The sequence below is a fragment of the Aspergillus sydowii genome, assembly GCF_001890705.1.
Source record: "Aspergillus sydowii CBS 593.65 unplaced genomic scaffold ASPSYscaffold_3, whole genome shotgun sequence".
Classification (NCBI taxonomy): Eukaryota; Fungi; Ascomycota; class Eurotiomycetes; order Eurotiales; family Aspergillaceae; genus Aspergillus; species Aspergillus sydowii.
In genome coordinates, this window is record NW_024467861.1 from 1,789,568 (window position 1) to 1,816,959 (window position 27,392).

The 27,392-nt window shown below is 51.4% G+C and overlaps 12 protein-coding genes and 1 non-coding gene across 13 annotated transcripts; 6 read left to right on the forward strand and 7 right to left on the reverse strand.

Annotated features, from left to right (window-relative positions):
• Window positions 1-435: 435 nt before the first annotated feature.
• Window positions 436-2,510, reverse strand: ASPSYDRAFT_42827 (uncharacterized protein). Its single transcript, XM_040846536.1, has 5 exons — window positions 2,477-2,510; window positions 2,335-2,418; window positions 1,248-2,277; window positions 851-925; window positions 436-772 (listed from the first exon to the last, which is right to left on the reverse strand). Exons 3-5 carry the CDS (start codon window positions 2,248-2,250, stop codon window positions 519-521), a joined length of 1,332 nt encoding a protein of 443 aa, XP_040704796.1. The 5' UTR covers window positions 2,251-2,277; window positions 2,335-2,418; window positions 2,477-2,510; the 3' UTR covers window positions 436-518.
• A 1,223-nt stretch (window positions 2,511-3,733) lies between these two features.
• On the reverse strand, window positions 3,734-7,466 carry ASPSYDRAFT_42829 (putative integral plasma membrane protein). The gene is made up of 7 exons (XM_040846537.1): window positions 7,216-7,466; window positions 6,615-7,161; window positions 6,428-6,554; window positions 6,285-6,323; window positions 6,145-6,229; window positions 4,235-6,091; window positions 3,734-4,169 (listed from the first exon to the last, which is right to left on the reverse strand). The coding sequence occupies exons 1-7, from the start codon at window positions 7,252-7,254 to the stop codon at window positions 4,011-4,013; spliced, it is 2,853 nt and encodes a 950-aa protein (XP_040704797.1). The 5' UTR covers window positions 7,255-7,466; the 3' UTR covers window positions 3,734-4,010.
• A 225-nt stretch (window positions 7,467-7,691) lies between these two features.
• Window positions 7,692-8,938, forward strand: ASPSYDRAFT_29507 (snoRNA-binding rRNA-processing protein UTP6; the record flags this gene model as incomplete). The annotated part of the gene is made up of 2 exons (XM_040844656.1): window positions 7,692-7,781; window positions 7,847-8,938. The coding sequence occupies 2 exons, from the start codon at window positions 7,692-7,694 to the stop codon at window positions 8,936-8,938; spliced, it is 1,182 nt and encodes a 393-aa protein (XP_040704798.1).
• Window positions 8,939-9,037: 99 nt separating this feature from the next.
• On the reverse strand, window positions 9,038-9,718 carry ASPSYDRAFT_87555 (peptidyl-tRNA hydrolase domain protein; the record flags this gene model as incomplete). Its single annotated transcript, XM_040851860.1, has 3 exons — window positions 9,038-9,125; window positions 9,177-9,437; window positions 9,510-9,718. The coding sequence occupies 3 exons, from the start codon at window positions 9,716-9,718 to the stop codon at window positions 9,038-9,040; spliced, it is 558 nt and encodes a 185-aa protein (XP_040704799.1).
• A 1,009-nt stretch (window positions 9,719-10,727) lies between these two features.
• ASPSYDRAFT_147835 (putative RNA-binding protein (Nab3)) lies at window positions 10,728-13,660 on the forward strand (the record flags this gene model as incomplete). Its single annotated transcript, XM_040841756.1, has 6 exons — window positions 10,728-12,000; window positions 12,066-12,245; window positions 12,299-12,785; window positions 12,842-12,971; window positions 13,020-13,062; window positions 13,119-13,660. 6 exons carry the CDS (start codon window positions 10,728-10,730, stop codon window positions 13,658-13,660), a joined length of 2,655 nt encoding a protein of 884 aa, XP_040704800.1.
• A 514-nt stretch (window positions 13,661-14,174) lies between these two features.
• Window positions 14,175-14,627, reverse strand: ASPSYDRAFT_29510 (cytochrome c oxidase subunit 6B family protein; the record flags this gene model as incomplete). The annotated part of the gene is made up of 2 exons (XM_040844657.1): window positions 14,175-14,297; window positions 14,406-14,627. 2 exons carry the CDS (start codon window positions 14,625-14,627, stop codon window positions 14,175-14,177), a joined length of 345 nt encoding a protein of 114 aa, XP_040704801.1.
• A 193-nt stretch (window positions 14,628-14,820) lies between these two features.
• On the forward strand, window positions 14,821-16,070 carry ASPSYDRAFT_42834 (protein SYS1). Its single transcript, XM_040846538.1, has 2 exons — window positions 14,821-15,310; window positions 15,377-16,070. Exons 1-2 carry the CDS (start codon window positions 15,063-15,065, stop codon window positions 15,693-15,695), a joined length of 567 nt encoding a protein of 188 aa, XP_040704802.1. The 5' UTR covers window positions 14,821-15,062; the 3' UTR covers window positions 15,696-16,070.
• Window positions 16,071-16,283: 213 nt separating this feature from the next.
• On the forward strand, window positions 16,284-17,495 carry ASPSYDRAFT_56420 (class II aldolase/adducin domain protein; the record flags this gene model as incomplete). Its single annotated transcript, XM_040849207.1, has 5 exons — window positions 16,284-16,572; window positions 16,664-16,924; window positions 16,997-17,129; window positions 17,207-17,375; window positions 17,421-17,495. The coding sequence occupies 5 exons, from the start codon at window positions 16,284-16,286 to the stop codon at window positions 17,493-17,495; spliced, it is 927 nt and encodes a 308-aa protein (XP_040704803.1).
• A 177-nt stretch (window positions 17,496-17,672) lies between these two features.
• Window positions 17,673-17,744, reverse strand: ASPSYDRAFT_t59. The gene has a single exon. It is a non-coding gene; the product is annotated as a tRNA-Glu (tRNA).
• A 439-nt stretch (window positions 17,745-18,183) lies between these two features.
• ASPSYDRAFT_42836 (Golgi transport complex subunit COG5) lies at window positions 18,184-20,384 on the forward strand. The gene has a single exon (XM_040846539.1). The coding sequence runs from the start codon at window positions 18,471-18,473 to the stop codon at window positions 19,920-19,922; it is 1,452 nt and encodes a 483-aa protein (XP_040704804.1). The 5' UTR covers window positions 18,184-18,470; the 3' UTR covers window positions 19,923-20,384.
• Window positions 20,019-20,809, reverse strand: ASPSYDRAFT_782123 (uncharacterized protein). Its single transcript, XM_040850941.1, has 4 exons — window positions 20,511-20,809; window positions 20,358-20,441; window positions 20,203-20,262; window positions 20,019-20,140 (listed from the first exon to the last, which is right to left on the reverse strand). The coding sequence occupies exons 1-4, from the start codon at window positions 20,662-20,664 to the stop codon at window positions 20,115-20,117; spliced, it is 324 nt and encodes a 107-aa protein (XP_040704805.1). The 5' UTR covers window positions 20,665-20,809; the 3' UTR covers window positions 20,019-20,114.
• Window positions 20,810-20,980: 171 nt separating this feature from the next.
• On the reverse strand, window positions 20,981-22,056 carry ASPSYDRAFT_782781 (uncharacterized protein). The gene is made up of 2 exons (XM_040850944.1): window positions 21,469-22,056; window positions 20,981-21,393 (listed from the first exon to the last, which is right to left on the reverse strand). Exons 1-2 carry the CDS (start codon window positions 21,786-21,788, stop codon window positions 21,042-21,044), a joined length of 672 nt encoding a protein of 223 aa, XP_040704806.1. The 5' UTR covers window positions 21,789-22,056; the 3' UTR covers window positions 20,981-21,041.
• A 2,670-nt stretch (window positions 22,057-24,726) lies between these two features.
• ASPSYDRAFT_146176 (uncharacterized protein) lies at window positions 24,727-26,553 on the forward strand (the record flags this gene model as incomplete). The annotated part of the gene is made up of 1 exon (XM_040841598.1): window positions 24,727-26,553. One exon carries the CDS (start codon window positions 24,727-24,729, stop codon window positions 26,551-26,553), a length of 1,827 nt encoding a protein of 608 aa, XP_040704807.1.
• Between the last annotated feature and the right edge of the window lie 839 nt (window positions 26,554-27,392).

Consider the following 27,392-nt stretch of genomic DNA (forward strand, 5'->3'; position numbering starts at 1 on the left):
GCTCCAGACTAGAATTAAGGCACTGTGATTGATCCTGGCTTTCCCCGCGGGATACCGAGTGTCTCCATTTTGGAGAAGCCGTGGGGTGGAATTTCGTATGCCGAGAGGTGAAGCCTGCTACTTACGGGTGGTAACCTGCGATTTCGGGGCCACTCCGAGTCTCGGCTGAACAAATTATCGCGCATACAATTCCGGAGTTTCTGGAGATAGAGCCTGGGCATGTGTCTTGTATCTGACCTCATTGTGCGTATGAAGGTACCTGAGCGATGCCGTTGTGATTGTACACGGAGGAATACCGCAGAAAGATATACCCCGGGTGTGGATCGACCATGGAGTGCCACAAACACTGCAGGTTTTTAGGCGCTCACCAATGCAGTGGTATAGAACACATTAGAATACGCTTTTATTTGTCTGTAAACATTTATATACAGAAATAATCCCCAGAAACCTCAATATGATTAGATAACAAACCGCAAGTGTACTAACAGCTACTACTATAGCCAGACAAAATACCACTATTATACATAATCCCCCTCCCTTATCTTCATAATCCTGGCGGCAGCCTCCTTTTTTGCCTTTCTTGAAAGTCGGGGAAGTCGTATACCCTCGTCTCCCGAGAATGCCTCAGGAGAGGGCATCGACATGCTTCTCCGCCAAGCCTCTCTCCTTGGCCCTCGTGCCCCTGCTGCAAAAGCGCCCGCGCTATAAACCTCATCCAAGGTTTGTATATCGACATAAAAGGTAGTAGTACTACGTTCTTTCTTTGGTCGCCCTAGAAATTCAAGGCAAGGGCCATTGTTAGTTCTCTATAGTGTTGGGCGCTTCACATGAATGAGAACGGTGGTAGTACCTTTTCCTCTTTTAGGTGGCCGTAGAAGTACAGACACCTCCCCGGAGAATGAGGACTTGGTCTTTGGCGAGAAACCTATGAGGAGAATTTTCTCATTAGCAGTGTACACTGGACAATCAAGTTTTGTGACAGGTTAAGGAATGCGGTATGCAAGGACTTCCTGAGGAATGTGTAAATGACTGCAAGTCCCCAACCTTCCATATTCCCGGGGAGCTTAGTCGACCAGGGGCCGGATCAAACTCGGTCTATTGGAATGACGAAAGATAAGGTATTGATGGTGGTTTCCATTGTCATTATTAATTACATCATTGCAGGATCCCAAATGCATAGAGAAAGAGACATAGGAACATGGCTAGAATGAGAATTGTAAGGACAATCCAAATCCATTTATACTCACTTGGTCCGAAATGGTGGGCATTGTCGTCGTTAAGCATGTCATGGTATTCTGGGACGTAGTCTTTCGGGTTGGTGCTGACGCTTGAGCTGGTGTGAGTGCTCTCGCTGATACTCCATCTAGTACTGCTATAGCTGCCATTGGAACCACGCGAACTGTGACTTATGGCGGGTGTGTAATTGCTTTGATAGGCCCTGGCAGTAAGTGACGGGCGCTCATAACCGGGATACATGAAATGGTACTCGTCGGGGTTGGAAGCTGATATTGGTGGCCGAAGGTTCACATAATCTGAGGGTCTCTGATCTTTAAAATGTGGCGGAGGTGGAGGGATTGGTAGCGGGTCTTCAACATGGGCCACTGTCGGCGCATAAAAGCTACTCCAAATCATTTCCCTCACCTCGTCCCGAACAATGGGATCACAAAGCGAATTCAGAAGATACTGGTATGCATAATCACGTAGCCGGCTCTCATCCTGCCCATGCGTAGCGGGTGGGCCGGGGTCAAATTCCCAGCGAAGTTGCCCTAATTCTGGAAGCCGGGAGGAGCTTGATACAGAAGACCTGGGTGACGTATGTTGCCCAGCCTCTGGATTAGCCCGCCTAATTAGCCAGCGCGGTGTAGGCGAGGTATCACCGAGGTATATCTTAGGAAGACGATGGGATGACTGATCCCCAACCCGAGGCGAGAGTTCTGGCTTGGTTTCCGTGCTCAGTTCTGGCAACCCTAGTTCTGTGCCTTTGACAAAAACCGGTGCCTCCATCGGGAGAATTTGAACTGGACTCTGACAACGTCTCTCCGGCCACATCTCTTCTGGTTTGGCATTACTTTTTGCTTTGACTGGGGAGTCGATTATCACAGGGTGCTTGAGACGTGGAGGGAGTTTGCCTCCCACCTTCGCTCTAGGAAGGATATCGGAATCCGGGACCTTTTCCTTAAGCGACTTCTTTCTCTGAGCTCGCTTGTTTAATGCCTTTTTAGGCGCCTGCTTCTTAGCCACAACAGGCATCTTCACACACTTTTAGTGAGATAGGGTCTGTCATGTGTTAATCGCTGTTGAACGGTGCTCCTATGATGCAAAGACGGGACTTACCTCTAGTGATATTGAAGGGAGATTAGAATTAGCAAGGTAGAAGCTTGGTGAGCAGAAGTTAAAGCTTCGTAGAAACAAGGGAGCCTGAGGAATATCAGAAGCGGCTCAACAATTTTTTCTTTTCAGGTGCTCAATAACTTACTGCTGGAGACAGACTTGTTTCGGGCTACGTAAATTTCCTTTGGCTAGAGACCTGGATGGTTTAGTAAAGGTGGTAACCCGTCTTTGTGGATTTTTTGAGCACAAAGCGATATTTATGAGTCTGAGAGCTGCGTGAGCAAAAGGTCGATGACTGTTTCTTTATTCATACCTTCTTTGGTCTGACAGAACAGGCCGTGAACCTATGACGATTTCTTTCGCTTCCAAGAATAGTTTCTTTATTTCAGACAAGGCCACTTTCTAGAATCAGTATTTGCAACAAGTTCATGGGATCCATGATGTATCAGATACCCACCAGGATTGGAGCACTTGGCCAATACTCCGAACAAGCAGCCAAAATAGCGTTCTTCAACAGTGAAATTTACATGCGGATCCCACTTTCAGCAAATAATATGGATCAGATTCCAGCTCAAGATAGCATATGACGAAGTGTCAGCACTTTACTGAAACATGCGGATTGGTATCTCAGGTTCGTAGTGTCGACAACCTCAGTCAATATCCGCCAGAGTAGAGTGAAAGAAACTTTGGCCTTTAATCATTGTGCCCATGGGGAAAAGTGAGCTATCCTATAGGAAAGGCGCTTGGACAGTGATCAACGGAGTGAAGCTATGGGCGCATTCCTCGGGGGTTTTGGGTACGCACGACCTGGGCCAGGAAGTCAGGAGTGTTGATCAACACCCCATCATGGCAATTTATTCGTTTTGCTAACTGGTATTCCGTCAGTATGATGTTCGGTTCCTGCAGCAGGGGTCATCATTATCTCCAATCGCATTTCTTTCACGCCGGTATTCATTGGCCGATAAGGTTGATATCCACCAGTGTAACATTCCTACCTGGCTTAGCAAGCTTTCTCTTGGAACTCTCACTCTCAGTATACGCTTCATTCTTCGAGCAACAACAGCCCTATGCAGCGTTACTGGGACAGAGATGTCGAGTTCCTGTTGGGGCGGCATAAATTCCTCAATACCTTTTGGTTCTTTTTGTATACCACGTTTGACCACGTTCCTTTCCCTCGGGCCTCTATCTGCCATGCTCGAGATGATGGTCAAAGTCATAAACGTTCGGGTGATGGAGAGTTGAAGATGGCATGGGTAGAGACATAAGAGCTGACCGGCGAGCGTCACATGAGTTGGCAGTCAAGCGATGCTACCGCCGCCAATTTATACCTTGCAAAATGGACGGCTTTGCTAGGTCTTTCTGTTTATAGACTAGAGATAGACACGGAAAGAGCGACCAGATATCTGTACTTGAAAAGAAAAGTGCAACCGGGCACCTTCCGTTTATTAGGCGTTAAGAAAGCTGAAGCTAATACTGTGGCAGATGGTTTATAGACACGGAAAGAAACATAAGACTTTTCAAGTCGATTCACTATACACAGTCATAGTTATTAAAACTGGAAGCTAGCAGCACCTTGCTGCTAGTTATATTGAGGTATATGGCACGTCCGAAGAGCAAGACGGTGATCATTTAGGACACCACAATACTTTGGAATATCGAACCCCAGCTAGGTGGACCGATCATTGCCAGTATCTTGGCTCGTTGAAGACGTGGTAACGGTGACCGCGGACCCCCTTGCCACGGAACAACGCAGGGAATCGGAGACCCTGAGGAACCATTTCCTCCGGAATCATCATTTCGTTCTCAGGCTCTGGTTGTCCGACGACAAATTTACCAACCTAGAACACGAATTAGCAAATGTAAACTTTGTTGGAAATCGAACGGTATATGGGAAGAAACGTACCTGAATCTCGGTGTCGGTGATGGAGTCACGGCTGACTCGGGCGTAACCGGTTCTCTTGATGTTCTTGTACAGTATGTACTCGCACCAGCGGTCCCAATCCGTTCGGTCAATGTCCTTCATGCCGCTCAGTTCACTAACGTATGTGTTGTAGTTGCCCTCGAGTGGCTTGGTGACGAGGTAGCTCAGCAATATCAGGGGACGAGGAGAAGAGCCCATCAGGTTTGACAGATACTCAGTTTGCAGGCGACGGTCCTCGGGGTCTTCCTCCTGTCCCGAGTGGAAGACCACAACATCGACCATCTCGCCGTACATATCCAAGGTGGCGTGAATGGCAGGAGCAAGTTCACCAACAGGTGAAGGAAGAAGATGGTGAGTAGAGTTGACAATAGGGAACTTGGAAAGCAAAGCAGAGCCCCAGGTGTGCTTGTTAGGACCTGGTCCGAAGTCTGCATACATGCCCAGGTCTTCGGCGATGAACTGAGTGATATCACGGTTACCCATGATGATGCGCTGGTTGTCCGACTCAAGGAGGCCAAGAACGTCAATTTCGAGCTCCTGGATAACGTCACGCATGCGTCGCTCGGAAGCCCACATATCGTTGTCAAGGCCGAAATGCACGGTCCAGATACCGGCAGTCACAGCCTTGTCTTCCTTGTGGTAGGGTGTGTAATCATTGGTGGGGAAACGGAGGTATGCAATCGCAACAGAAAGTAGTTGCAGGGCGACAAGCACGTAGACATAGTATGAGCGGACTCTCCTCCCGTTCGGGCTGATGGCTGTGCTGCTCTTGGGGCTGCCTGATCTCGACACGGATGCAGAGAAAACACCTGCACCAATGAACAACATAGTGACAATCATGATCCAGTCAGTGTGCTCCCTGACGAGCGGACCGCCGGGGACGAAGGCGTAAGCAACAACCCAGACGTGGAAGAGAAGAAGGAACACATAGACGAAGAAAGCAAGGCCGAATGTCGGAGCAGGTGAATGGCGAACAGCAGAAGAGATCAGAGCAGGTGACACAGCCAAGAGGTAGAAGGCGATCGTGAGAGCGCCGTAGAATCCGCTCCAGTGGTGAGTTTCCGTAAGGAAAGCTGCGCCGACGGACCCAATTCCAAACGCAGTCCAGCTTCCAGCAACATTGGGGTAGAATAGACCAAACACGAGACCAGCACCCATCACAAAGATCGTGAGGGCACCATGGGGCACAGGAATAGGGCCACGGACTGGGTATCCGTCCCAGACCCAGGCGATCATCGTGCTTGAATCAGACAGGAGGAAATGCATCGCAAATATCATACTTCCTACTCCCAGTCCAGCAAGGACTGAAGATCCCTTCTTTCCGGAAGAGGGGAAGTAATCCCCACCATTGGTGGTAGGGGCTCTAAACGCGCGGATAGCAGCCAAGACAGCTAGAAGCAGTCCAAGCTTGTTCCATCCGCCATTGTCTGCGTGCATGATGGGCCAAACAGGGTTATTGGTTTTGCCGGCAAACTTGGCAATACTCGACAGGATCAATCCAATTCCCCAAGCAAAAACACGAGATTCAAGCCTTGAGCTTTGGCCCCTGTCGGCGTACAAGGTTGCAACAAATGTGATACAGCTGCATGAAACAGCAAAGGTAGTGATGAACAGCCTGTTTGCGGGATCCTGCACCATGTAGGCAAAGAATCCAGATAGCGACAAGAAGTGGAAGACACGGGGGTTCTTGACAGCAAGAGACCTAAAAGCAGGAATGGCGAGAAGTATCGGCGATACGTAGGCGAGGATAACGACTTCGTATCCTGAGAGACCCATGTGCCAGAGTGGGAAATACCAGACAAGAACAGGCAGGGAGGTCCAGTTGGTCCAGTAGACAAACTGCGTTTTGTCAGTAAACGGCGTTTTAAGGAAGAAAGTATTCTAGTATGTACCCCATTATACGCATCCGCAGCAGCATCAAAGACCTCGCTCCAGAGAAATCCCTGGCCGAAGGTATTTCCAACGGGCTTTCCCTTCCTGTCTACGCGTCAATTTCACCATTGAAATCCCCAAAAGGTGGGGTTATACACACTCTTTCTCAAGAACGGCATCCGCAGTAGTTTCCAACTGCCTGAAATAATTTCATCTTAGATCATGTCTTTCAAATACCAACGACCGAATTTTGACAACTGTACATTTCTGGCTGGGCATTACTTTGGAAGCCACGGTACATACCCTCGACTGATTCCTTTGATATCCCTAACCACAATCTCGAAAGCTTCAAAGTCTAGCGCGGTAACAGCGTCGAACCCGACATCAAACAGAATGAGGGACCATTCAAAAAACGCGTATCTCGTATAGGCTAAAGTAAAGCCACATGTTAGCATAAGCATGCAAAAAAAAGGCAACTGAACTTGCTTACCTCCAGGAACCTTGTGCACCTTGTGCTGGATGAAGTAGTAAATCAACGGGACAAGGGTGCCGAAGAAGAGACTAGCGAGAATCTTTCTGTACTTAACAGCCCGACGGTTGTTTGGGCTCAGGGCCAAGCAACCAATAGTCCATGGAAGAGTCGCAACCAGGTACGAGATCATAAAGATGTCGTGCCAATCGTGGTCATCCGTCGACGTAACATATGTCCAACCACCGCAGGTAAATGTCCGAAACAGTCCAACGCCGGCAACAAACTTGGGGAGCGTCGAGTTGGGGCGGGCAGTCACGAGATACCAGAGGAAGACGAGGGCGAATCGAGGACCGGATGTGATGGCGATGAAGACTTGGAAGAACGAACGCTCCGGATACCGATCACCAATGGTTGCTGAGACCGAGGGAAACCATTCGTCCGGATAACCGTAGTGTTCGTTTTGCACAATCTTCCGATAATGTAGACACACACCAACAATGAGGGCGCTGAAAAAGGCAGTGTACGCGACGGCGGTATGAGCCCAAGAGACCCATTTCCCGTTCACCTATCAATATTTCAGCAAGCGGCCTTCAAGAACCTGGAATTGAATGGCACTCACAGTCGCGACAGCGTCCCCATCTTTGAACCTCGGCGCCATTGTCGCGCCGCGTAAGACTCAAAGGTCTCTAAAGGGGGGGCCAAAGTGATGTCTCAGAAAAAAGGAGATTAGAGAGAGTGAAGAATTAAAAACAAATTAAAAGAAAGAAAAAGAGGGTAAATGGAAAAGGCAGGCAGCAAAGGGCAACGAAAAACAGAACCCCTGAGGCCAGCGAGGCATCAGAATTGAACCTTAGTAGTATGGAACGATCCATCGAATTGAAGTTCGGCAACCGGCGGACGAATATGATCACTCGGCGCTAGTGCAGATTGGGCAAGCGGCCAGGGACTTCCAGCCTTGAATTTAAGGCTCCCAAGAAAAAAGTGCGGGATAGCAGCGACTTTTTTCCTGTCCGCTGTTCTGTTACTCTTGCGATAACGCTCTCCAAGTTCGCCTCTCCCAGCGCCTAGCAGCAATCTGCTGCCCCAGGTTTAATCATGTCTGCCACTACCGATAAGGCGCGGTTCTTCCTCGAAAAGTCCGTACCAGAACTCAAAGAGTACGAAAAGAAAAAGATCTTCACCAAGGTGAGCTTCGCAAGGCCTGGCTTATTCTGATAACGCTCAGGAGCTAACACCCAAATTTCATACAGGATGAAATCACATCGATTATCAAGAAGCGATCCGACTTTGAGCATAAAATCAATGCGCGCGGCGCGCAGCCATCCGACTTCGTACGCTATGCCGAATATGAGATGAACCTAGACAGTCTACGACGCAAGAGGATAAAGCGGCTGGGAATCAAGTCAACGGGGTTCAGTGGACAGCGCCGGATATTCTTCGTCCTCGATCGGGCCACTCGCAAATTCCACGGCGATATCGGGTTATGGATTCAATACATCGAGTACGCTCGACAGCAAAAAGCATACAAAAAGCTCAGTACTATCTTGATGGATACGTTGCGAATGCATCCGACGAACGCGGATTTGTGGATTTACGCTGCTCAATATTCTATGCAGGACCATGCCGATATGTCCCAGGCCAGGACTTATATGCAGCGGGGGTTAAGATTCTGCAAGAGTTCCAGGAAACTCTGGATACAGTACGCCAAACTGGAGCTCATCTACATTACGAAACTAGTCGCGCGACAACGGATACTTGGACTGGACGAAAAGATCGAGGCTCCCAAACAGCAGGAATCTACGGATGACCTTGATGCCGACATGGTTATGATGCCAAAGATTACAGAGGAGGATATCAACCCCAGTGCATCAGATGATGCCGTTAATGAAGCAGCGCTGCAAACTCTCAACTCAACGCCGGCACTCAGTGGCGCAATTCCACTGGCTATCTTCGACTCGGCCATCAAAGCGTTTGACTATGACGATCGGTTCGGCCACGAGTTCTTCGACATGGTGTTCGAGTTCGAGGATATACCCTGTCTGCAGAAGGTCCTATCTCACATTCTCGACGTAATGCAGGAAACTAAGCCTGCTAGCCCGCATACACTGGTATGCTACATCAAACTACCTACGGCCGGAATACAACCCACTTCTGCCCAGTTCCCCCGCGCATTGGGAGCTGTACTCTCGCGGCTGCAAGAACACCGCGAGAAACCCCGGGTCGCGAAGGAGGTAATCAGCTGGTTGCACCCAATCGAGAAGACGAAAGACTTGGATCCCGCTATCCAAACGGTCATTGCTGCCACAATTCACAAAGCGGAGCTGGTTCTTCAGGGAGCATAGGCCGAATTTGTTTTTTGGGCGTTGTTGGGTTGTCGTTTATTTCCATGAATATATGCAGCATCTATTTGTTTATATAGGTTTAGTAGGAAAAGCAATCTTTCAGTCGTCACGACTCCCTCGTCGACTACTCTTTTTGCTGCTGTGCATTTTCTTAGCCTTAATTCTCGCCTCCTTCCCAGCCTTTTCCCTGCAAAGTTGTTAGCAGCTACTTCTCTCGCAGCAGTAATGTTAGTCGTACAATTTCTTGACACGCTCCCTTTGCTCAGGGGAGGTCTCGCCAGGAACTATATCCTTCGTGGTGGTTATCAGGAGTTGGTGGAGCTTCTCGTAGCACGCATCCACGTTAGCCGACTGCTTTCGGGATTCTTCCGATTGTATGACAAGACTATGTGTCCTGGCAGCGTAATACCGGGAAGACCGAAGTGGAGAATGTATGATGTGCGGCACCAGAGGCAACAAGGAATCAAGAGGTACTTTCAGCGTGGCCTTGGAATTCACTCTACGCGCAATCGTTACGTGTCAGAGCCGAGGGTTCTTATCCTTGTATTATTGTATCGAGCGGGGAACAAACTTGTTTACGTTCTGGCCACCAGGGCCGCCAGAACGGCTAAACGAGATCTCCCCGATGTGACGAGGGACCGATGTGGAGCTGAACTTGGAGAGCCATTCTCTAGCTGCAGTGAAGTCGTCGTCTGGAAGGTCCGCCCGCCGCGTCGTGAACGGTCTCCGAAATGCGGCACTATACCGGAACAAAGGGGAGGGGAAGAGAGGACGAAGCATGGCACCAGACTGCACTGGAACAACGGGGATCATAAGACCCTCGCCCTGCTATCCGTAACGCCGGGCTCGCGAGGGAGCAGCAACCGCAAGGCCCAAGCCCACGCCAGGAGGTCTGATAGAACCGGAGCAGGTCACATGGACGGGAGCGAAGCCGTCAAAGGCTTAAAAGACTCAGCGTGAGGGTCCAGACTCCAGACTCTGCAGCCAAAGATAAAACGGACTCAACGGACCCACCGATCACCTCACCTTGGGCGCAAGCAAACTCTGCGTCCCTCTCCTTTAGGGTGTTTCGGTCTGAGAACCTTCTCTCCTGTTCCTCATCCTCATAGTCTCTCGCACTCAACATGAGCTTCCGCCCGTCTTCCACGGCTTTCCCATAAGCTCATTAGCTGGGCCGCCTTTAGATCTTCTGCTCGCGCCAGTCTACCTAGTCGCTCTTCAGCCACAGGCTACAGCTCTCTATCCCGGGTTGCCATTAATAATTGTCCCTGTATAGCTGAGGACCCAGTGCAGGCGCCCTGATCTGCTCGCCATCGCCGATAGAATTTCGCATTACTATTGCGATCGGTATTGGAACCGAGAACTTCCCCTGGTGCTGCTATTATTGTTTTTTTCACTGGTGGTTCCTGTTCCCAGGCAGGCTGCCCCGAGAGTCTGCGCATCCAAGTTTTTTCCGCCCTCTCCGATAGATCTTTCTGCACTCGAACCACTTTTCCTCTCCCTGCCACCACACACCTCTTCCTCCTTACCCTTATCACCAGCTCTATCTCTTCTTCCTCTCTCCCACGCCATAGACACCCTCTACTTCCCTCGCCTCTTCGTCTTCCTCTGCTTGCCGCCTTCGGCGCTCTGATCCGTTTCGCCTGGTTTTTTTTTCCACGATAGCCCCACCTAAGCTAGGTCGGCGCTCATCGTCACAAAACCAGCAACCTGGACTTGCTCCTCGACTGCTGCCGCCCTTGAATCCCTGCTTGTTTGTAGATGAATCCACTCTCCCAACTTGGTCTACATGACGCCAAAATCCCCCGATGAGGCTCTTCACTTTCGCGGCAAGACCCTGACTCCCGAGAGCCCTCGCCCGCTACACGTCGCGGAACCTACCAGTATCCCGGTGCTGCAAAATCAGATGGACCCCGTGTTCAACGACACCTCGACTTACGAACAAGCCGAGCATATTCGTGAAAACAACTACAATACACAATCGAGTGACCCGTATAAAAAAACGGGTGGCGCGCGGTGGGAGACGAACTCTGTACAGCGTGCTCAGGAACAGCTGCCACCGCAGCATCAGTCGCATACACAAGGTAGCCTCCAATCTGGCCCTCTCTTAATCAATTATATGTTGATGGACATGGATACCACTTCCCTCTCTGCTACGACCGCAACTGCTCCGTTGCCTCCTTCACCCAAGCCCGCTCCCTTTACAGAATTTTCCACAGTACCCTCGAGTATCGGGGAAGCTCCATCAAACTTTTCTCTAACAACGACAGCACCAGATCCTAGCTCCCTTCTAGCCCACCCTGCCCCCGGTGCCCTTCCATCTTCTTCCCAAGCTGCTCGCAACATTCCGTTCGCGAACGAGGTAGACAACTCCAACGCCAACCTCCATGGCCAGACCGCACCCCAGGGCCGACTAGACGCGGAGGAAAGGTTTGAAGTCAATACTGCTGGGAATGGTGTCGATTTCCAGAACCTCCTTGATAATCTTCCATCCGCATCGGCTCCCTCCGCTCCTGCGGTTTCTGGGAACACCGTCTCAGCGGACAGCGCTTCTGCCTCTCCTCAAGCCGCTGCCGATGAAGCACCTCAATCTTCCCTAGGGCTCCCTCCTCGCCCTCCACCCCAGGAGAAACCCTCCATCCATCCCAATTACAACCCCGGCGATGATATACGTTCCTATCATCAGCTTCCTGCCCATAACACCTCCAACACCTCCTCAAACCCTTATGCGGCCCAGCCGAGTAATTATCAGCCAAATGTCGGACTGTCTTCATTAACAGCTGGTGCTCCAGGGACGTCCTCGGGTGCTGGTTCCCTCCCTCCTCCCCCTGTTGCTAGCTTCCAGCAATCTTCGACTGCCCCCGCGGACTCCCAAGACGCTCCGGCGACCGCAAACCAGAAGAATGGCCGCGTTGATAAACAACCTCCACTCCGCACAAACGACGATGCACCATGGGGCCCGGAAGTCCAGAAGAAATATGATTCGTTTCTGCATGACGAAAGAATATATGTGACTGAGGGTCTCTGGGATCGCTTTCCATATGGATCAAGATTGTTTGTCGGTCAGTAATCCCGCTTTATTTCAATCCTTGCGGGAAAAGCCAATTCTAACATGTATCAACCATAGGCAATCTACCAACCGAAAGAGTCACAAAACGTGATCTCTTCCACATATTTCACAGCTATGGGAAACTAGCCCAGATATCGATCAAACAGGCCTACGGCTTTATACAATTTCTGGAGGCGCCCTCTTGTAAACGAGCTCTTGAAAGCGAACAGGGAGCTATCGTGAGAGGGCGGAAAGTTCGTAAGTATTATGATGTTTCATATTTAGTAGCGCAAGCGTGCTAATCTCTTCAGATCTTGAAATTTCCAAACCGCAGCGAAATACCAGACCGGCACCGGCGCCGACAGAGTCTTCACGACCTGCCCCTCCCCGCCGCTCAAGGTCGCCCGACTATAGTCGAGCAGCTCCTCCAGCCAATCGGCCATCAAGACCAGCCGGATATCGCTACGATCGGCCCCACGAACCACCAAGGCTGCCGTTTAGCGACTTCCGGGATGAACCCTCTCATCGCCGGCGGGATGATTATCGCCCGCCACGGTCGCCGTCTCCTCGTGCATATCGTGCACGAGAGGGATACCGGTCTCGAGATAGGACTCCAGAACGGTTCGACCGGCGTGACAGGCGCCGCTCCCGTTCGCCATATGGAAGGGATAGACGGTATCGCAGTCCAAGTCCTCGAGGCCGTGCGGGATATGACAGCGACACGGACCTACCTATCCCTAGACGTGCTCCCAGAGAAGTTCCAGACGTGCAAATCCTTGTTTTGGAGGAGCTCGATCGGTGAGATAACCTCTTCAGCCATCGACAAGCGATATTTTGCTAATGCAGGTCCACAGAAACTTCGTATACCACGTGGAGACCAACTTTCGGAATCGGGGACTTCGTGTCGATGTTTTGACGTTAGGACCCCGGATCCCTCTCGACGCTGCAGTCAAGCGCCAGGCCTCGGAGGGCGTTCTTGCCGTGGTCAGACTTTCACGGCCCAGTCAGCTGTCTAGGAAAATTCCGTTGCAGGTATTCGACCGGAGTTTGGGCGTTGATAACATTCGATCTAATGGTGAGTTCATGAGGCCTACTACTTGCGCAAATTGTCACTAACCGCCGCGGCTGTAGAATACCCGGATCTTGAACCCAACGTTGCAGCGGACATTGTCTTCCAGGCGCAATCGATGCAACGAAATATTTCCGGCGTCCCCATCACCTCCCCTCCATTCGGGATTCCAGCCCTCCCCACTGCTCCTCTCCCTCACCCTGTCGGGCCTTCTCTTCCAGCTCAACCAAATCTTGCAAACGCCATCTCGCATCTTGACGGTGCTGGCTTACAGTCTCTGTTGGCGGCGCTACAGCAGCAACGCTCCCCTGTTATTCCAACCGCACAACATCCATTCCCACCCACCAACCCCCAACCAACTCCAGACCTCGCGAGTCTTTTGAGCGCCGCGACTCGACAATCCGTTCCGCTCAACCCTCAACAGCAGCCTCTTCCACAACAGCAATTTCCGTTGCAGCCCCCCACTACCGCAGCAATTTCCGATCCAAACCTCCTGTCGCTCTTGGCTAAAGGCCTAGGGGGCAACCAGGGGCAGGGTCAACCTCCCATGAACTCCCATCAAGTCCAGAATATCATGAATCAACTGGGCAAATGGAAACAATGAGTCACGATTTTTCTTGAATTCATTCGTCGTGCAACATCGCCGTATTTTATCAAAGTTACGGACTTTCAACTACAGGAGTAGGGCGTTCATTGTTCGTTACTCGATTGAGACCCCAATGGGATACGATTTTACTCGGTGTTGTTCAGGGCCATCAATCGGTCGTTCATGTTTGTCGGTCTGGGGAGTTAGCGCAAAGACAGTTTTCGATTTAATTGTTCTTCTTTTGGGACTACATGTCCATCGGCGTTGGTCATTCCGTGTCTTCAGTGTCCATTGCCACGTGTTTCTAATAGTTTCATCACTATTTACATTGAAGGCGACTTGTCCGCCTAGTCGCGACAAATTTCAAACTGCAATAATACTAATGCAAGGTTCGCAATGTGGGTAGAGAAGTTCCAGTCATTAAGCGTAAATATAGTACAAGTACAAGAGACCTCTGGCTCATAGCCCAGTGTTTCTGGCTCTGCGTAGTTTTTCACGACTTCATCTTCACTCCAGTCCAGCCCAAATATCCTCACTTCTGTGACCATCCTTGCGACTTGAGATCAGTAACTGTAGCCGCATCTTCCTTCTTGATCCGCTCGATCGTCTTATCCCGGTTGTACTCCATCACGCGCTTTTCCTTGAAGTATTTGACCTGTTTAAAAAGAATCAGCCGGCGCTCCTAATTAAATTGAGGAAACCTCCGCCTCCAAGCGCGGGGACGTAGGAGCTCTTCCGGAAATGCCAACAGGGTCATCCATACCCAAGCAGCTGAGCAAGCCGATTCAAACTCTGCAATCTCCTTCGCACACTTCTTCCGCGCCTCTTTATCGCCCTTGACAGAGTCTATGATGTCGTTGTTGTCGAGACAAGAAAAGAAGCGATCGCGGCCTTCCCAGCATTTTTGTCGCGAGGTTCGATCGGGGGCTATACGGCCGCCGTCGGAGGCCTTGCTGGAATCGGAGGACCAAGAGAACCAACCCATTGCGTTTCAAATACCGTACAGAAATGTATAACGAGTGGAAATTGGGTCCGGAATGTGTTGTTTGAGCTATCAAGTAGTATCAAAGTCTGGAGCTCCCGAGATTCGCTCCGCTCCGCATGACTTCCGTTCCGGTCATGTGGCGCTAGGCTAGGCCAACATGGTCAGACTTCCCCATAGCCTCATCGTTGACAGGCTTCATAATTCCATTCCACCACTCCATTTACGCTTCTCGGTTGAATGTGCAAATTTTTTTGATGGGCGGATTTACGCAAAGGAAATGATATTGGGATCGGCCCCCTTATAATCCAAAACGAAAACATTTTCCACGACCCTCCGCTCCGAACTCTTGTCTACCTCAACGTTCCCCGTCACGCTTCGCCGCGGACGACGCTAAACAACAAGTCACCAGTCTTTTGCTGGTATCACTTATAGTTCATGCCCCCGCGCCGACGGCCTCCTCCAGCGGGGGCGCGGACAGACCTCCCACCCCTGAAAATTATCCGCAAGATCCTGGTCCTCCAACTTGCCTATTATGTTACCGCGACGGCCCTGATCTTGTTCACAACGCTGGTCTACGGCACGGCGTTCTCGCTGGACTTAGTATTCGGCTGGGATACATTACGAGGAGATACGACGCTGGGTTGGATGCTCGGACTGGTGTGGATGTTGAACAGCTTCCTATGGTGAGTGTTTCAAATGTTTGTCGTTTATTTGAATCACGAGATCCGACTAACAAGTGTTTGATGCAGTGTTATATTCCTTCTCCTCCTCGTCTCGCGCTCTAAGCTCATTCCCGATTTCGCTCTTACAATTCATTTCCTGCATCTTATTACGACGTCGTTATATACCCGCGCGGTTCCATCAAATCTTCTCTGGTGGGGTCTGCAATGTGCCAGCGCAGCATTCATGGTTTTCCTGGGGATCTGGGCGTGTCGGTGGAGAGAGCTTCAACCGATCAGCTTCGGGGGTATTGGTACTGGGCAGAGCTCAGATCGAGAATCGGCCCAAGCGGGCGAGAGCAGCAATGGGTACGAGATGGTGAATATGAAGGGGGACAACGCGGTATAGCCTGTCCCTGCTCAGGTGGTATTCATCCATCTCATTATATATTTTATTAATTTCCTATGTTTCTTATTTCTTCTTCCCCGGCAGTTGTTACGGTTTCAGAGCTGCTTCGGGTCTTTCTTTTTATACTGTATCTATCTTAGTGTATACCCTAGCTGGCATGGGCATCTGTAGAGATGGCGTTTTTGAATTCGGGCGTCCATCATTCAGTTGAATAGAACAACTCAACACGGTTGAATGGTTGTGCAGTGCATGTGATAATGCACCATATCTCAATAGGATTACTTTCTACTCTATTTGTCCCATCCTGGATCCTTCGTGGCAAGTGCATACATATAGTGACATAGAATAACCAATGAAATTCCAACCCATCCGACGCCTTCAAATGACATGCGCGCCTTCTCACAACAAGCCCGCACCACGAGTACATCATCTCCAACTCCGAGTGGGGTGCGCGGATACAGTTCCCGAACCAAGTTAAATAGACTGCAGAACTCCTCGAGTAACCTATTCTATATATCCCATCCATTCTAACTCCATCCCTTTCGCGTAGACCCGAAATATTGAGTGTCGCTGGTAAACCGCCGCAAAATGTCCACCACCGTCACCGAGACCACCAACCCCGCCCAGGTGGTTGTAGCCAACCCGGACCCAAATCCCCACAGCACAACCAGAAACATCCCTCCAGCCTCCGAGGATAAAGTCTTCCAGGCCGTTGCACGCGGCGACCGCGCCGGGAAGCTCAATCTGAGAGGCGTCCCGACCTTCACGGATCCCTATGCTGAGCGCCAATGGATAAGAGAGCACATGGCCGCAGCATTCCGATACTTCGGGAGAGAGGGCCACAATGAGGGTATTTCGGGACACATTTCTGTTCGAGGTATGGCATTTACTTACTCACACCTGGAGACCCCATTCAATCTATCCAACATGGTAGTTAGTAGTGCATGGCACTGATACGCTACATACAGACCCCGTCCTGAAGGACCACTTCTGGATAAACCCTTTCGCGAAGCACTTCTCGGCTATGAAGGCCTCTGATCTGGTCCTCGTTGACCCGGAGGGATACGTGACCGAGGGCGGAGCGCAGCTGCCTATCAACGAGGCCGGGTTCATGATCCATTCGGAGATCCATAAGGCGCGGCCGGATGTAATGGCTGCGGCGCATACGCACGGCATTTACGGGAAGACGTGGAGTGCGTTTGGGAAGCCGATTGAGATGATTACCCAGGGTGCGTACTGGCCTTCTTTCTTGGATATAGTATGTGTTTGTTTCTGATGTTCTCTGCTAATGCTACATATAGATTCATGCAACTTCTTCGGAAAATTGAGCGTGTATGAGGATCACGGTGGTGTTGCTTTGGCAGTGGACGAGGGACGCAACATTGCCAAAGCGCTGGGCCCGGACAATATTGCATGCATTCTTCAGAATCATGGGTATGTCTTCCGTATCTTTCCCTGGCTAGACATCACGCACGCAGTCTGCTTGGTTTGCTAGAGCTAACAATGGGCAGTCTCCTAACCGTCGGCCAAACGGTCGATGAAGCCGCGTGGCTGTTCGTCAGTCTCGACCACGCCTGCCACGCACAACTTATGGCCGAGGCGGCGGCTGCGAATGGAGTCCCGAAGAAGATCATCCCAGATGATGTCGCACAGTATACCGCTGATGCAGCGCAGAATCCGGTACGTTCACTGCCCCGACTTGCAGCGGAATACTAACAAGTCTAGCACAACTTCTACACGGAGTTCCAGCCGGAGTTTGACTTTACTGTCGAGGAGAGTAACGGGCGGGTTCTTCAGTAATTCATCGTCTAGGGTTTAGTAAATAAAAAATTGCGATGGTTCTCTAGGGTTAGCAGGTATTGACGTCATTGGCGCGACATAACAAACCAACCAACAACCACTTTGGCGCCGCGCAAACTGAGCTATCGGAATGCAAAAGCAACGACAAAAAAAAGAAATTGTGTAACACAGTTCGGTTTCCGGTGCGGGGAATCGAACCCCGAGCTGCCGTGTGAGAGACGGCGATGTTAACCATTACACCACACCGGATGTTGTTAAAGTCTGGTTCTAAAAGTGCTATATGTGGCTGGGATGGCATGACAACAGTCATGGGGAGCCACAGGTTTTCTTTTGAAGGGTCACTGAAGTTCTGGCCTTTTCAACTGCTTTAGATGTACAGACAAGTATCAGGCACGATAATCTATCTGATTGCACAATTTTACGGTGGTGGGGCACATCCACTAGATAGTTATAGTTGTATTGCTGAATGCTGATGACACCGATTAAAAGAAGCTCTGTCGCAAGGACTCATACGGAGTATATCTTCAAAACTAGGTGTATCCGAGATAGATAGAAACCGGCTCAGCGACTGATCTTGGACGTAGCTGTACAAGTAGTTTGTTACTGGAAGGGGAGTATGTGCTGACTAAGCCACTAACCGACCCCTGCAGGCGGCATCAGAACGTCCAACAGAGCAACTGTGGACACCGGCCAGTCAACAACACTTCACCTGACATCACGCACAACTAGCGGCAGATGATGGTCGTGGACCCTGCTCTGCATCAATCGGATCTGTCACATGCGTTTGCCAGGTGCTGAATTGAGTTTTGTGCTTGAAGCGGCCATTGAAGACGACAGACACATCTACCACCAGCTGTAGAGTTATCCTTCCGACACAACAGCTAAGACTCCTCACAAATTTGATATTGAGTTCGCCAATATCACCGCTACAACCACCTTTGTGAACCCAGGCTCGAGCAGTCAAGTCAGTGCGCCATGGCCGCTGAACCCTCGTACATAGACTATGAGGCCTTCCTGGACCCGGACTTCTCGCCAGCCTCATTTGCCAATTCGCTGGTGGTGGCCACCAACAATGCCACAGACACACCGCTGGATCTGTCAACCCCGCTTTCCCGGGTATTGTTCGACCTCCAAGAGATCGACACGCATATCCACACGCTGACCACCAAATCAGCACTCCCCTTGCTGACGCACACGGGGGACCAAACCGCTGCTGCAAGCAAGATTCTCAAGGAAGCAGACGAGCAGGTTGCCTCTGTCTCGCAGGGGTACGAGCGACTAGAGCGCGAGGTCTTGCGCAAGTGGGAGGCCGCCGAGGAGGCGAGGCTGGCTACGGAGAATTCTCTGGCCACCGTGCGTCTCGCACGAGCCGTTGCGCGATGCATTGCGCTTGGTAGGCAGCTCGATGGCCAGATGATGGAAGTCACTGGCCGTGGCGGGCTTCCTGGAGCAGGCGGAGGCGACGGGACAGCATCCCCGGGTCCTGGACGAGACGACAACACCCGTGCGCTTGAGCGCGCTGCATCAACGATCGTGAGCCTGCGTCGTCTGCTTTCTGATACGGGCGTTGGAGAGGAAGGCCACGGTCTCGACCGAGTCAAGGTCATTCGCACTCTAAAGAGCGACCTGTTGATTCCGGCGGAGAACCTCGTCAAGGCCAGAGCACAGCAAGCCATCAATCGGTTTTCCATCTCAACTAGCAACTCAAGTAGCAATGACGCAACTACACAGTCGAGCTACAAGCAAGCGCGCGACGCACGAGCCCGTCTCATATCAGGCGTTAACGTTCTATACCTACTCTCTCCTTTGCCGCCAAAAACAGCGACCACCCAACCTGCAGAGTTCCACCCAGAGCTCCTGCTCTCCACCCTCCAGGGCTACATCCAGACCACCACTGTCGCCTCCCTCAACAACCTCTCCCGCGGGCTAACCATGCTCCCAAGCCTTGACCGGACCCTTCCCGAAATCACCGGCCGCTGCCAGGACATTCACGCCCTCGAAGCAATCCTCAGCACAATTAAACCCCCCTCCCATCCCTCCCTCCCCCAGCCCCAAGAACAAACATCCTCATCCTCATCCTCGTCACCATCACCATCATCCAACTCCGATTCTAAACCAACCAACCTCCTCACCCCCCTCCTCACATCCCTCGACACCTCCTCCCTCCCATCCTACTTCTGGCGCTCGCTCGCCTCTTCCCTTTCTCCGCGCATCCAGGAAATCATCCACCGCGGCGGCGTCTCAGCACGCACCCTCCGCTCGAACCGCGACAAGCTCAAGCGGGAGATCCGTGAGTGTGTCTTGCGCGGGTCGCAGCTGCCGCAGTCTGCTCTGGGTGTGGGGATGGAGAAACGGGACCAGAACCAGAATTGGGAGCGCGAGGCGGCGGTTATGGTTAGTGCTGTTGTGGGAGTTTTGGAGCGGTAGGCTGGGCTATTAATGGTAACAGGCTGTGGATATAGTTGATTTTTTTTTTAATTAGAGAGTGCGGCTGTATTTATTTTGCATAGCTTAACTTAGATATAGTATCTTATTATCTTATTACATATGTCTATGTAAACTATACCGACGGTTGAATGGGGACTGGGCTTTAAAAGATCGTCATATAGTCTGGTCTCTTTATTGTTCATGGCTATACATAATAACTATATATCAATATTGAAATATTAAGCAGTAGTCCAGATAGAATCCGTATCTTGGTATTAACCTCGAATATTAAGATATATCATACCAACTACGTATAGGATAAGAGATGATACGGCGCATTCTGGTCGATACACCTACTCAATGTGTCAAATGGGCCAGGATGGACAGGTAGGTGCCTATAATATCAGACACAGGCACAGGCACAGGAACACCTACCGGCGAATTCAGGCTCTTGAGCCGCATTTCCCTTGGGTTCTATTCGCAAGGACAGGGCGGTGTGATGACGATTATCGTATGACACTTCTTCCTCAGGCAGTAAACTAAAGAATCCTTAAGATAACGCAGCAACCTCAAGAACCTAAACCTTACCTACGTGCCACCTCAACATTTGCTGGTACTGGCACTGAACAGACTCGACTGGGAAGTCCAGGCGGATTATATTGGAGTCTTGGACAGTGGTCAGTTGGCAGATGAGATGCACGATGTATGCAATAAGATTATTCTTATTGCTTATGATATGCATGTGTTGTGCATGGGTATACGTAGCCTGTACCGAACCTGGATGTTATTGGTTTGGAGGTACGAGGAGGCTTACACCGCTAGACGGGGCAGGGGGGTTGTTTCTTTGAAAGTCCCTTGGAGCTCGCAGACCTGCAGAGGATCGTTGAAGAGCACGATTCAGGCGTTGAAATCGGCGTTGAGGGTTGGGGTTGGATTAGTTGCGAGATAGTTGCCCCAGAGGCGGGACGTGCATCCATCGGTCTGTGATGGGAAAATGGTGGCAGGTCTGTTATTGGCGGGCGGACATCACATTCAAATGGTGAGTGGGATGTACCTGTGCTAGTCAGCAGCTAGAGCAGGTACCGCCCGTTTGGAGAGGCAAACGGCATTGTCCCGGAGTTAGTCCGGAGCCAGCAGGGCAGGTGACCATTTGTCTCTGGGCGCTCCGTATCGAGCCCGGCCGATAAGGGAGGGGTAACTATTCTTTGTTGGATTTTCTGACAAACTTTCTGGTATCATCCCTGCCACTTTGAAACCAGGCCCAGACCAACCGAAGAGGAGGGGCAAGAGCTGTCTTGCGTGGCGCCGTGCCTTGTGCCTCTGATTTTCAGGCCTTGGGAGGATCAGCTCGTTTGTAGAGGGTTGGGATTGGCCCTCGATGGATTTTGCCCCTCTTTGGCTTCCCAGCCCCTGGTGTTGCCACAAAAGACTGGTATTTGTCTGGAGTACGGTGCGGGTTGTGTGATTGGGCCTTGGTATTGTCAATCGTATCAGCAGTCAGGCGCAGGTCAGGTGCAGGGGACAAGGCGATTCAACGGTACGCTACCCAACTCGATTCAGGCCCGTGGGAATGCGACTAATGCAGCAGCTGTCATGGAACCGCGGTGGTTGGGCCGCTTGGTCGCCGTGAGTGGCGAGGGTCGGAGAGTCGTCCAGGAAAGTCCCAAAACCTTGACCCCGCTGTGTCTCCACAGTTGACAACCTGTTTAAATCATCGAGTCGAGTCGAGCGAGGAACCTTGGGGTCCAGGCGAGTTAAGTACGGTCGACGATGGAGTGCCTGCGAAGAAGAACTCCGTGGTGTGGTCGAGCAGAACCAGTGGCTTGCGACAGTGGACTTGTTCGCGCTCGGGCCAATTGTTGCCATTGTACAGGCAGATCATGAAGTCGACATTGCGTGTCCGCTGCAGGATGGACGCAAGATGATGGCTAGGAACAGGGAACTGAACAGAGCGTGACGCTACCATCGCGAGAGTTCGACGACGAGCTGCCTAGACGGGCAGGACTCGACGTGGCGCTGCTTCTACGGCGTACGGCGTACGGTGTATACGGTGTACAAAGTACTGGCAGCACCTCAGATACTTACCCCGAAGATACCGGGTTATCTTCCAATATCAAAAAAGAGTGAGTGGCTTACGGGTCGTCCGAAGTATTGGTTTCATACTCGAGTGCAGCCGCAGCACCTGCCGCCGTCTGGCCAAACCACCAGGTCGTCAATCCTCAACCATCGAACAGCATTGCAGTGTCCCGCCATAAACTTAGCTGAAGAAGTGGTTTCGTCTTTCATTGCTGGACGCAGTGGGGTATTCCTGTCCATGTCTTCTTGCTCCTGTTCGACAACCACAGGAACAAGCTTTGGGAGAGTATGGCCCTTAGCAGGATGATATAGGAGCAAACTGCGAAATGGGCGAGGCGCCGAGGAGTGGGTGTTGGGTACGATCTCGATGTAAGGTACTCTGCATGTACGGAGAACCGCGTGGCAGCGCTCGGATTCACTCTCAGCAGTCTGGACTCATAGACCGTGAGTCTGGACAGATGTACGGGGTTTTCAGAGCCTATCGGGACCCCCGGGATTCGCCAAACCTCTCCATGGCCAGACCCTGCCGTAGAATCTTTATGGGGCGAAAATATAGAACCAGAGGGCTGAAGGGAGAGGCCCCGCCCGTCGAATGGTAACGTCACTGCGGGCCAACCATCAACCAGTTCGAGAACCTCGTCTGCGCCGGAAATGGAAAGATTGTGAGAAATGGCGGACACCACCAGCAATTGTGCGGCCTTTCAATGGGCAAAAGAGTACAGGGTCTCCTCTGTCCATGGTTCCTGATCTGCGGCTGTCCTTGGGTGTTAAGTACTATAGTAGTATCCTCGTGCCTGGTTTCTTCCCCATAGCTTTCGGATGCGCCGCCCGGGGTGGTTGAAGGCAAGACTTGGAAAGGGGTGTTTGGATTGCAAACCTTCGTATCCCGGGACCCATGGCGCGCTTTGTAGGGCGCAGGACAGACTGAACTGTATTTATATTTTATGCGCTGTCAGTCACTGGCAGTTGGAGTTGTCAATACTGTAGTTCCTGTTGGCAACCAGGCGTCTATACGGAGTAGTAATACTGTATTAATAATAATAGCCGTGCAACTGTAACTGTATGTCTACTCTGTACAACTGATATATTCCAGAGTACAGAATATATGCGACTCTATTTGAGGGTCCAGTCTTTCTTTGACTTCCCACCCACCGACTCCACAGCGATCGCACGTCGATGATTCGTGTCCGCCCGTCCGGACCAAGTCGTCAGTACCTGGGGCTAAAATCCCAGACGTGCCTATCACGATGCAGTGCTGGAGAGCGGATCATCATGACCTCGCTGAGGGGATGGATGATTTCAGGTTGACTGAAATGCTCAGGGCCGGCTGCTGGTTGAATGAGTGAATCACGAAGCCCATTCACGGCGGTCGTGGTAGAGGACTCCGGCCTGATTATACTCTGAGTTCAATCATCGAGTAATAGTCAGTCAGAAAGAGCTTCCCCTCTCGCCAGGTGCCCCTCGTTTCGTTTGCCTCCCGGCGTTTCTGATTTCTGATAAGCCTCGTCCCTCTACCAATACAAGTATCGTCATCACCACCTGGACCGCCGCCTGGATCGCTTTGCCGTCAGTCACCATCGTTCCCCTTACTTAGCCACTTCCCTCCTCTGTCTTCCCATCCTCCCCTTGTCTGCCTCTGCCTCTGCCTCTCTCCATCTCTCTGGCAGCCACGATCCCAGCCCTGCCCTCGCTCTACGCAGCCTTGCTCGGCTCCTCTCGGCTACGTCTCCATATCGATCCTCTCCGCCTCATCTCGTGGCAGAGGTGTGCCTGGCTCCCACTCCGGTGTCACCACTCGCCAACGCCATATCGCTTCCTATTAATAGGCTGTTTGGACTGATCTGATTTTATTGCAATTTTTGTCCACCCCTTCCTTCGCCTCGCGTCGATCCATCAATCGCGGCGGCCCTGTCTGAGCTGTATTCGATTCTCCGGCTATTATTATCACTTTGTCGCTCGGTTTTGCATTCGGTTTGGGTCTTGGCTGGGCCCCCCGGTGTCTTGAATTCCTACTGTCATACCCACAACCGTCCCGCGACTCGACGCCCGCTACTAAATCGTGATCCGTCGAGTCCACCAAAACTTCTCCGTCTCATCTCTCTTCTTGCCGCCCCCCCCTCTAGTTCTTTCATTTTTCCATTCTTCGATCTTCAAATCTAGTTTTCTGGCCCTCCCTCACGTCCGGCCTTGCCCATATCCGAACACTTGTCCCTTCCTCGCCTGAACCGTCGGAGATGAGCCCTCGGTACTAATGGGCGCCCTCTCTCCGTTTACAGCTTACCTATTACCCTTGCTTCGCCTTCTTCACGCGGAGGCCGTCTAGTCGTCATCCTCGAAATCCTTGTCCAACTTCCCTCGTATTAATCGCATCCCCTCGCTTAAAATAAAAAAGCCTTGTGGACAAAGCGATACCGTTTCCCCTTGTAAGTATGACAGACTGCACAAATAATAAAGGAAATAAAGCAACGGTGAAAATTGGGTTTCTTTTGCCCAACTCAATCTTTATCCCTTGCTAGATGTCGCATCGCAATGAAATTATCAAGGTCCACCTGCTTACATGATTTGCGCCTGTATCTAGTCAAGCGTTGCCCGGTCGATTTCGTCTTTCCCTCTCGCTTCGAAAGCGCCAATTCTTCCGTATAGTTGTTGTGCTTGTCGGATGCCCCTCCGAATCGGATTCGTACATACAAGTTGGAGCTTGGCTTGTCCATGAACTTTCGCTGCGAATATGTCTTTTTTGCCTGTCAACAACATCTCTTCGCCACCGGACCATGCCATGGACGATGCAATCGCAACATCGGCTACACCTCGGCCTCACTCAGATAGCATGTCGACGGCACAGGACCCCGGGTTATCGACCGATATTAAAGAGGAACATGGCTTACGGCCGGCACACATGACTCACGGATCCCGTAGGAGTACACACTCGATCTCGGATGAGACTATACAAGCGGACTCGGACGCCGAACGAGAAGGCTCGGACAATGAGTCAGAGCGAAAGGAAAACGTACCGCCATCGAAGAAGAAGAAGGGGCAACGATTTTACTGTACCGATTTCCCGCCGTGCAACCTGAGCTTCACACGGAGCGAGCATTTGGCTCGCCATATTCGAAAACATACCGGAGAACGCCCGTTCCAGTGCCACTGTTCGCGACGATTTTCCAGACTCGATAACCTTCGGCAACACGCACAAACTGTGCATGTGAATGAGGAGATACCCGGTGATTCGCTGGCGGCCACCGGCACACGCTTTCAGCGTCAGATCCGCACCGATCGAGTTCGGCCCCAGGGTCGTGCGAGGGCTGGTACAGGAGGAAGCCAGGGAACCCATAGCAGAGGACACAGCAGGAATCTGTCCACATCTAGTATCACCTCAACAACTTCGACGTTCAGCCAGCCGGCAGAGCTGCGTCGGCGCCCGCCACCGCTGATCATGGCCAACGATCCAACCACAAGATCTAGGTTGGGCCTTGATCCGATGATGGACGCTCCCACTACGCCGCCGGGTCAGGTCCGAACCTTGCATGGGCCTCCAGGCAGCTCTCCGTATACACCCACCCATATGTATCCCGGTAATGCCTCACCTATGCACCCGTCAGCTCAGGTTGCTGGCTTCTGGGACGGCAAGACCGCAGCTCGCCGACTATCCGTACCGTCTGGGGTGAATCCGTTCTCGGGAATCCACTTTCCTCAACCATATCCGGCCCCGAATTACGGGCCGCCAGGGGAAATATATGCTAGTCCCGTCAGCGGGAAATACCCCCCGTCAAGGGATGAAAGAGAATACCCGACAGAAGCCGAGCTGCGGCGAAGAACGTGGCATTTTTCAACATGGCAGAATGTGCCACGCCCAGAATATAGCGGGAACCCTAACCCGCCACCCTCGGAAACGCTCCCACCAGCTGTTGGAGGTAACGACTCTGCGGATCGACCGCCGCGCTTACCGGGAATCGAAAGTTTTGATAAATTTGCGAGACGGCCCTTGACACCACCTGTACACAGGCCGAGTCCGATGCAAGTCGACGCGCAACATAAGCCGCCGGCCCCCGGCTACAATCTCAGCGGCGGATATAACTACGCCCCACCGTCGGCTCGACCAGCTCCGCCTGTTTCTGGTCCTGGTCATCGACGTGGTCACGTCTCGTGGGATATGTCATTGCACACGAATTTGACGGGTCTTCACATAAGGGACAAGCCTCTTCCCCAGCGGGACTCCTCGAACTGGGGCCAGCAAACTATCTCAGAGCTCCGTAACGTTGGATCTCGCCCGTCATCGTCATATCAGCAACAGCTCCAGGAATTCCGGGGTCATCATAGCCATGCATCGTCTTCGTACAGTACTACAACATCGGGTTCACATGCTGCGCGAACGAGCCCTGAAGACTCGAGCAGCAGCGAGGGAGTCCACACGCCATCAACGGCATCCCTCGAGTACCACCCAGCCATTGTGCACAATAGCGGCTATGTCGAACCCCACCAAACTCCATTCCCTTCTGATACATCCCAAACAGTACGCCCCCGTTTTCCTGGTGGACCGGTTGCGATAGATCACTGATCCGGAGTACAGGCTTGTCCTCCTATACATCCACAACCTGAAGCATACCACACAAAACACGAACCTCGACCTGATCTTATCAACAACAATGCGTCAAGAGACCCCGGAATGGGTCGACTAGAAGCTCTTGTTGCCGTTGCTACGAGTGAAAACAAGAAAGGCGCCGATATCATGGTGTAGTTAAATCTTGCCTCAATGGTCCATGATGCGCCTCGGTTTTTAAGATTTTCAAGTGCACGGACCAATAAAATCTATTGGCTTCTTCACTGCTCTCGTTGCCTCCAGATTTCGTTGGTGCAAGTTCAGGTCTGACTTGTGTGATGTGTCACCATCTACCTTTTCTTCGGAAGGCTTTATCTATCGTTTATTGTTTCCTTTTTCGGTTTTGACTCTAAAGGGGCGTTCTAGAACCTGGGCCTATTGTTATTTGCTTATACACCACAGCGTTATGGCAGTTCTTGATGACTTGTGATGACTGATGAATAACGCATAGTGATGGGTTCCATGGAGGTGTTTATATTTATTTTCCATGTCAGTTTATTATGCTCGGATTATTCTACTGTTCCAGTCTCAGCTCTTTCTTCTTATTTTTTTTTTTTTTTTTTTGTGTGTGTGTTTTTGACCTGCATGATCTGGCGTTTTCCTTTGGGTCGTATGTATCCAGCGCTTGAAGATACCCCAGCTTCAAATCCGGCTTTCCGCACGAAGCTCTGGGCAGAGATTCAGATTTCTCCGGTCGTGGTGTGGCAGAGTTATGCTTTTGTATATTCCTTGATCTCTCTTCATCATCCTGAATATGTGAACTCATCTAAACCCAGCTGTTCTCATAAAACTTGCGG

Coding starts and splice junctions, on each gene's coding strand:
- ASPSYDRAFT_42829 (XM_040846537.1), bottom strand. CDS start 7,254: ATGGCGCCGAGGTTCAAAGATGGGGACGCTGTCGCGACT. Junction 7,162..7,215: donor ATGGGGACGCTGTCGCGACT/GTGAGTGCCATT, acceptor AAATATTGATAG/GTGAACGGGAAATGGGTCTC. Junction 6,092..6,144: donor CTGCGGATGCGTATAATGGG/GTACATACTAGA, acceptor GACAAAACGCAG/TTTGTCTACTGGACCAACTG.
- ASPSYDRAFT_42834 (XM_040846538.1), top strand. CDS start 15,063: ATGCCCCCGCGCCGACGGCCTCCTCCAGCGGGGGCGCGGACAGACCTC. Junction 15,311..15,376: donor ATGTTGAACAGCTTCCTATG/GTGAGTGTTTCA, acceptor TGTTTGATGCAG/TGTTATATTCCTTCTCCTCC.
- ASPSYDRAFT_782781 (XM_040850944.1), bottom strand. CDS start 21,788: ATGGCAACAATTGGCCCGAGCGCGAACAAGTCCACTGTCGCAAGCCAC. Junction 21,394..21,468: donor ACGGGCCTGAATCGAGTTGG/GTAGCGTACCGT, acceptor GACAATACCAAG/GCCCAATCACACAACCCGCA.
- ASPSYDRAFT_42827 (XM_040846536.1), bottom strand. CDS start 2,250: ATGCCTGTTGTGGCTAAGAAGCAGGCGCCTAAAAAGGCATTAAACAAG. Junction 926..1,247: donor TGCCCACCATTTCGGACCAA/GTGAGTATAAAT, acceptor TTCTCCTCATAG/GTTTCTCGCCAAAGACCAAG. Junction 773..850: donor GCCACCTAAAAGAGGAAAAG/GTACTACCACCG, acceptor TTGAATTTCTAG/GGCGACCAAAGAAAGAACGT.
- ASPSYDRAFT_42836 (XM_040846539.1), top strand. CDS start 18,471: ATGGCCGCTGAACCCTCGTACATAGACTATGAGGCCTTCCTGGACCCG.
- ASPSYDRAFT_782123 (XM_040850941.1), bottom strand. CDS start 20,664: ATGCATATCATAAGCAATAAGAATAATCTTATTGCATACATCGTGCAT. Junction 20,263..20,357: donor TCAAGAGCCTGAATTCGCCG/GTAGGTGTTCCT, acceptor TGTATCGACCAG/AATGCGCCGTATCATCTCTT. Junction 20,141..20,202: donor GATATATCTTAATATTCGAG/GTTAATACCAAG, acceptor ATTGATATATAG/TTATTATGTATAGCCATGAA.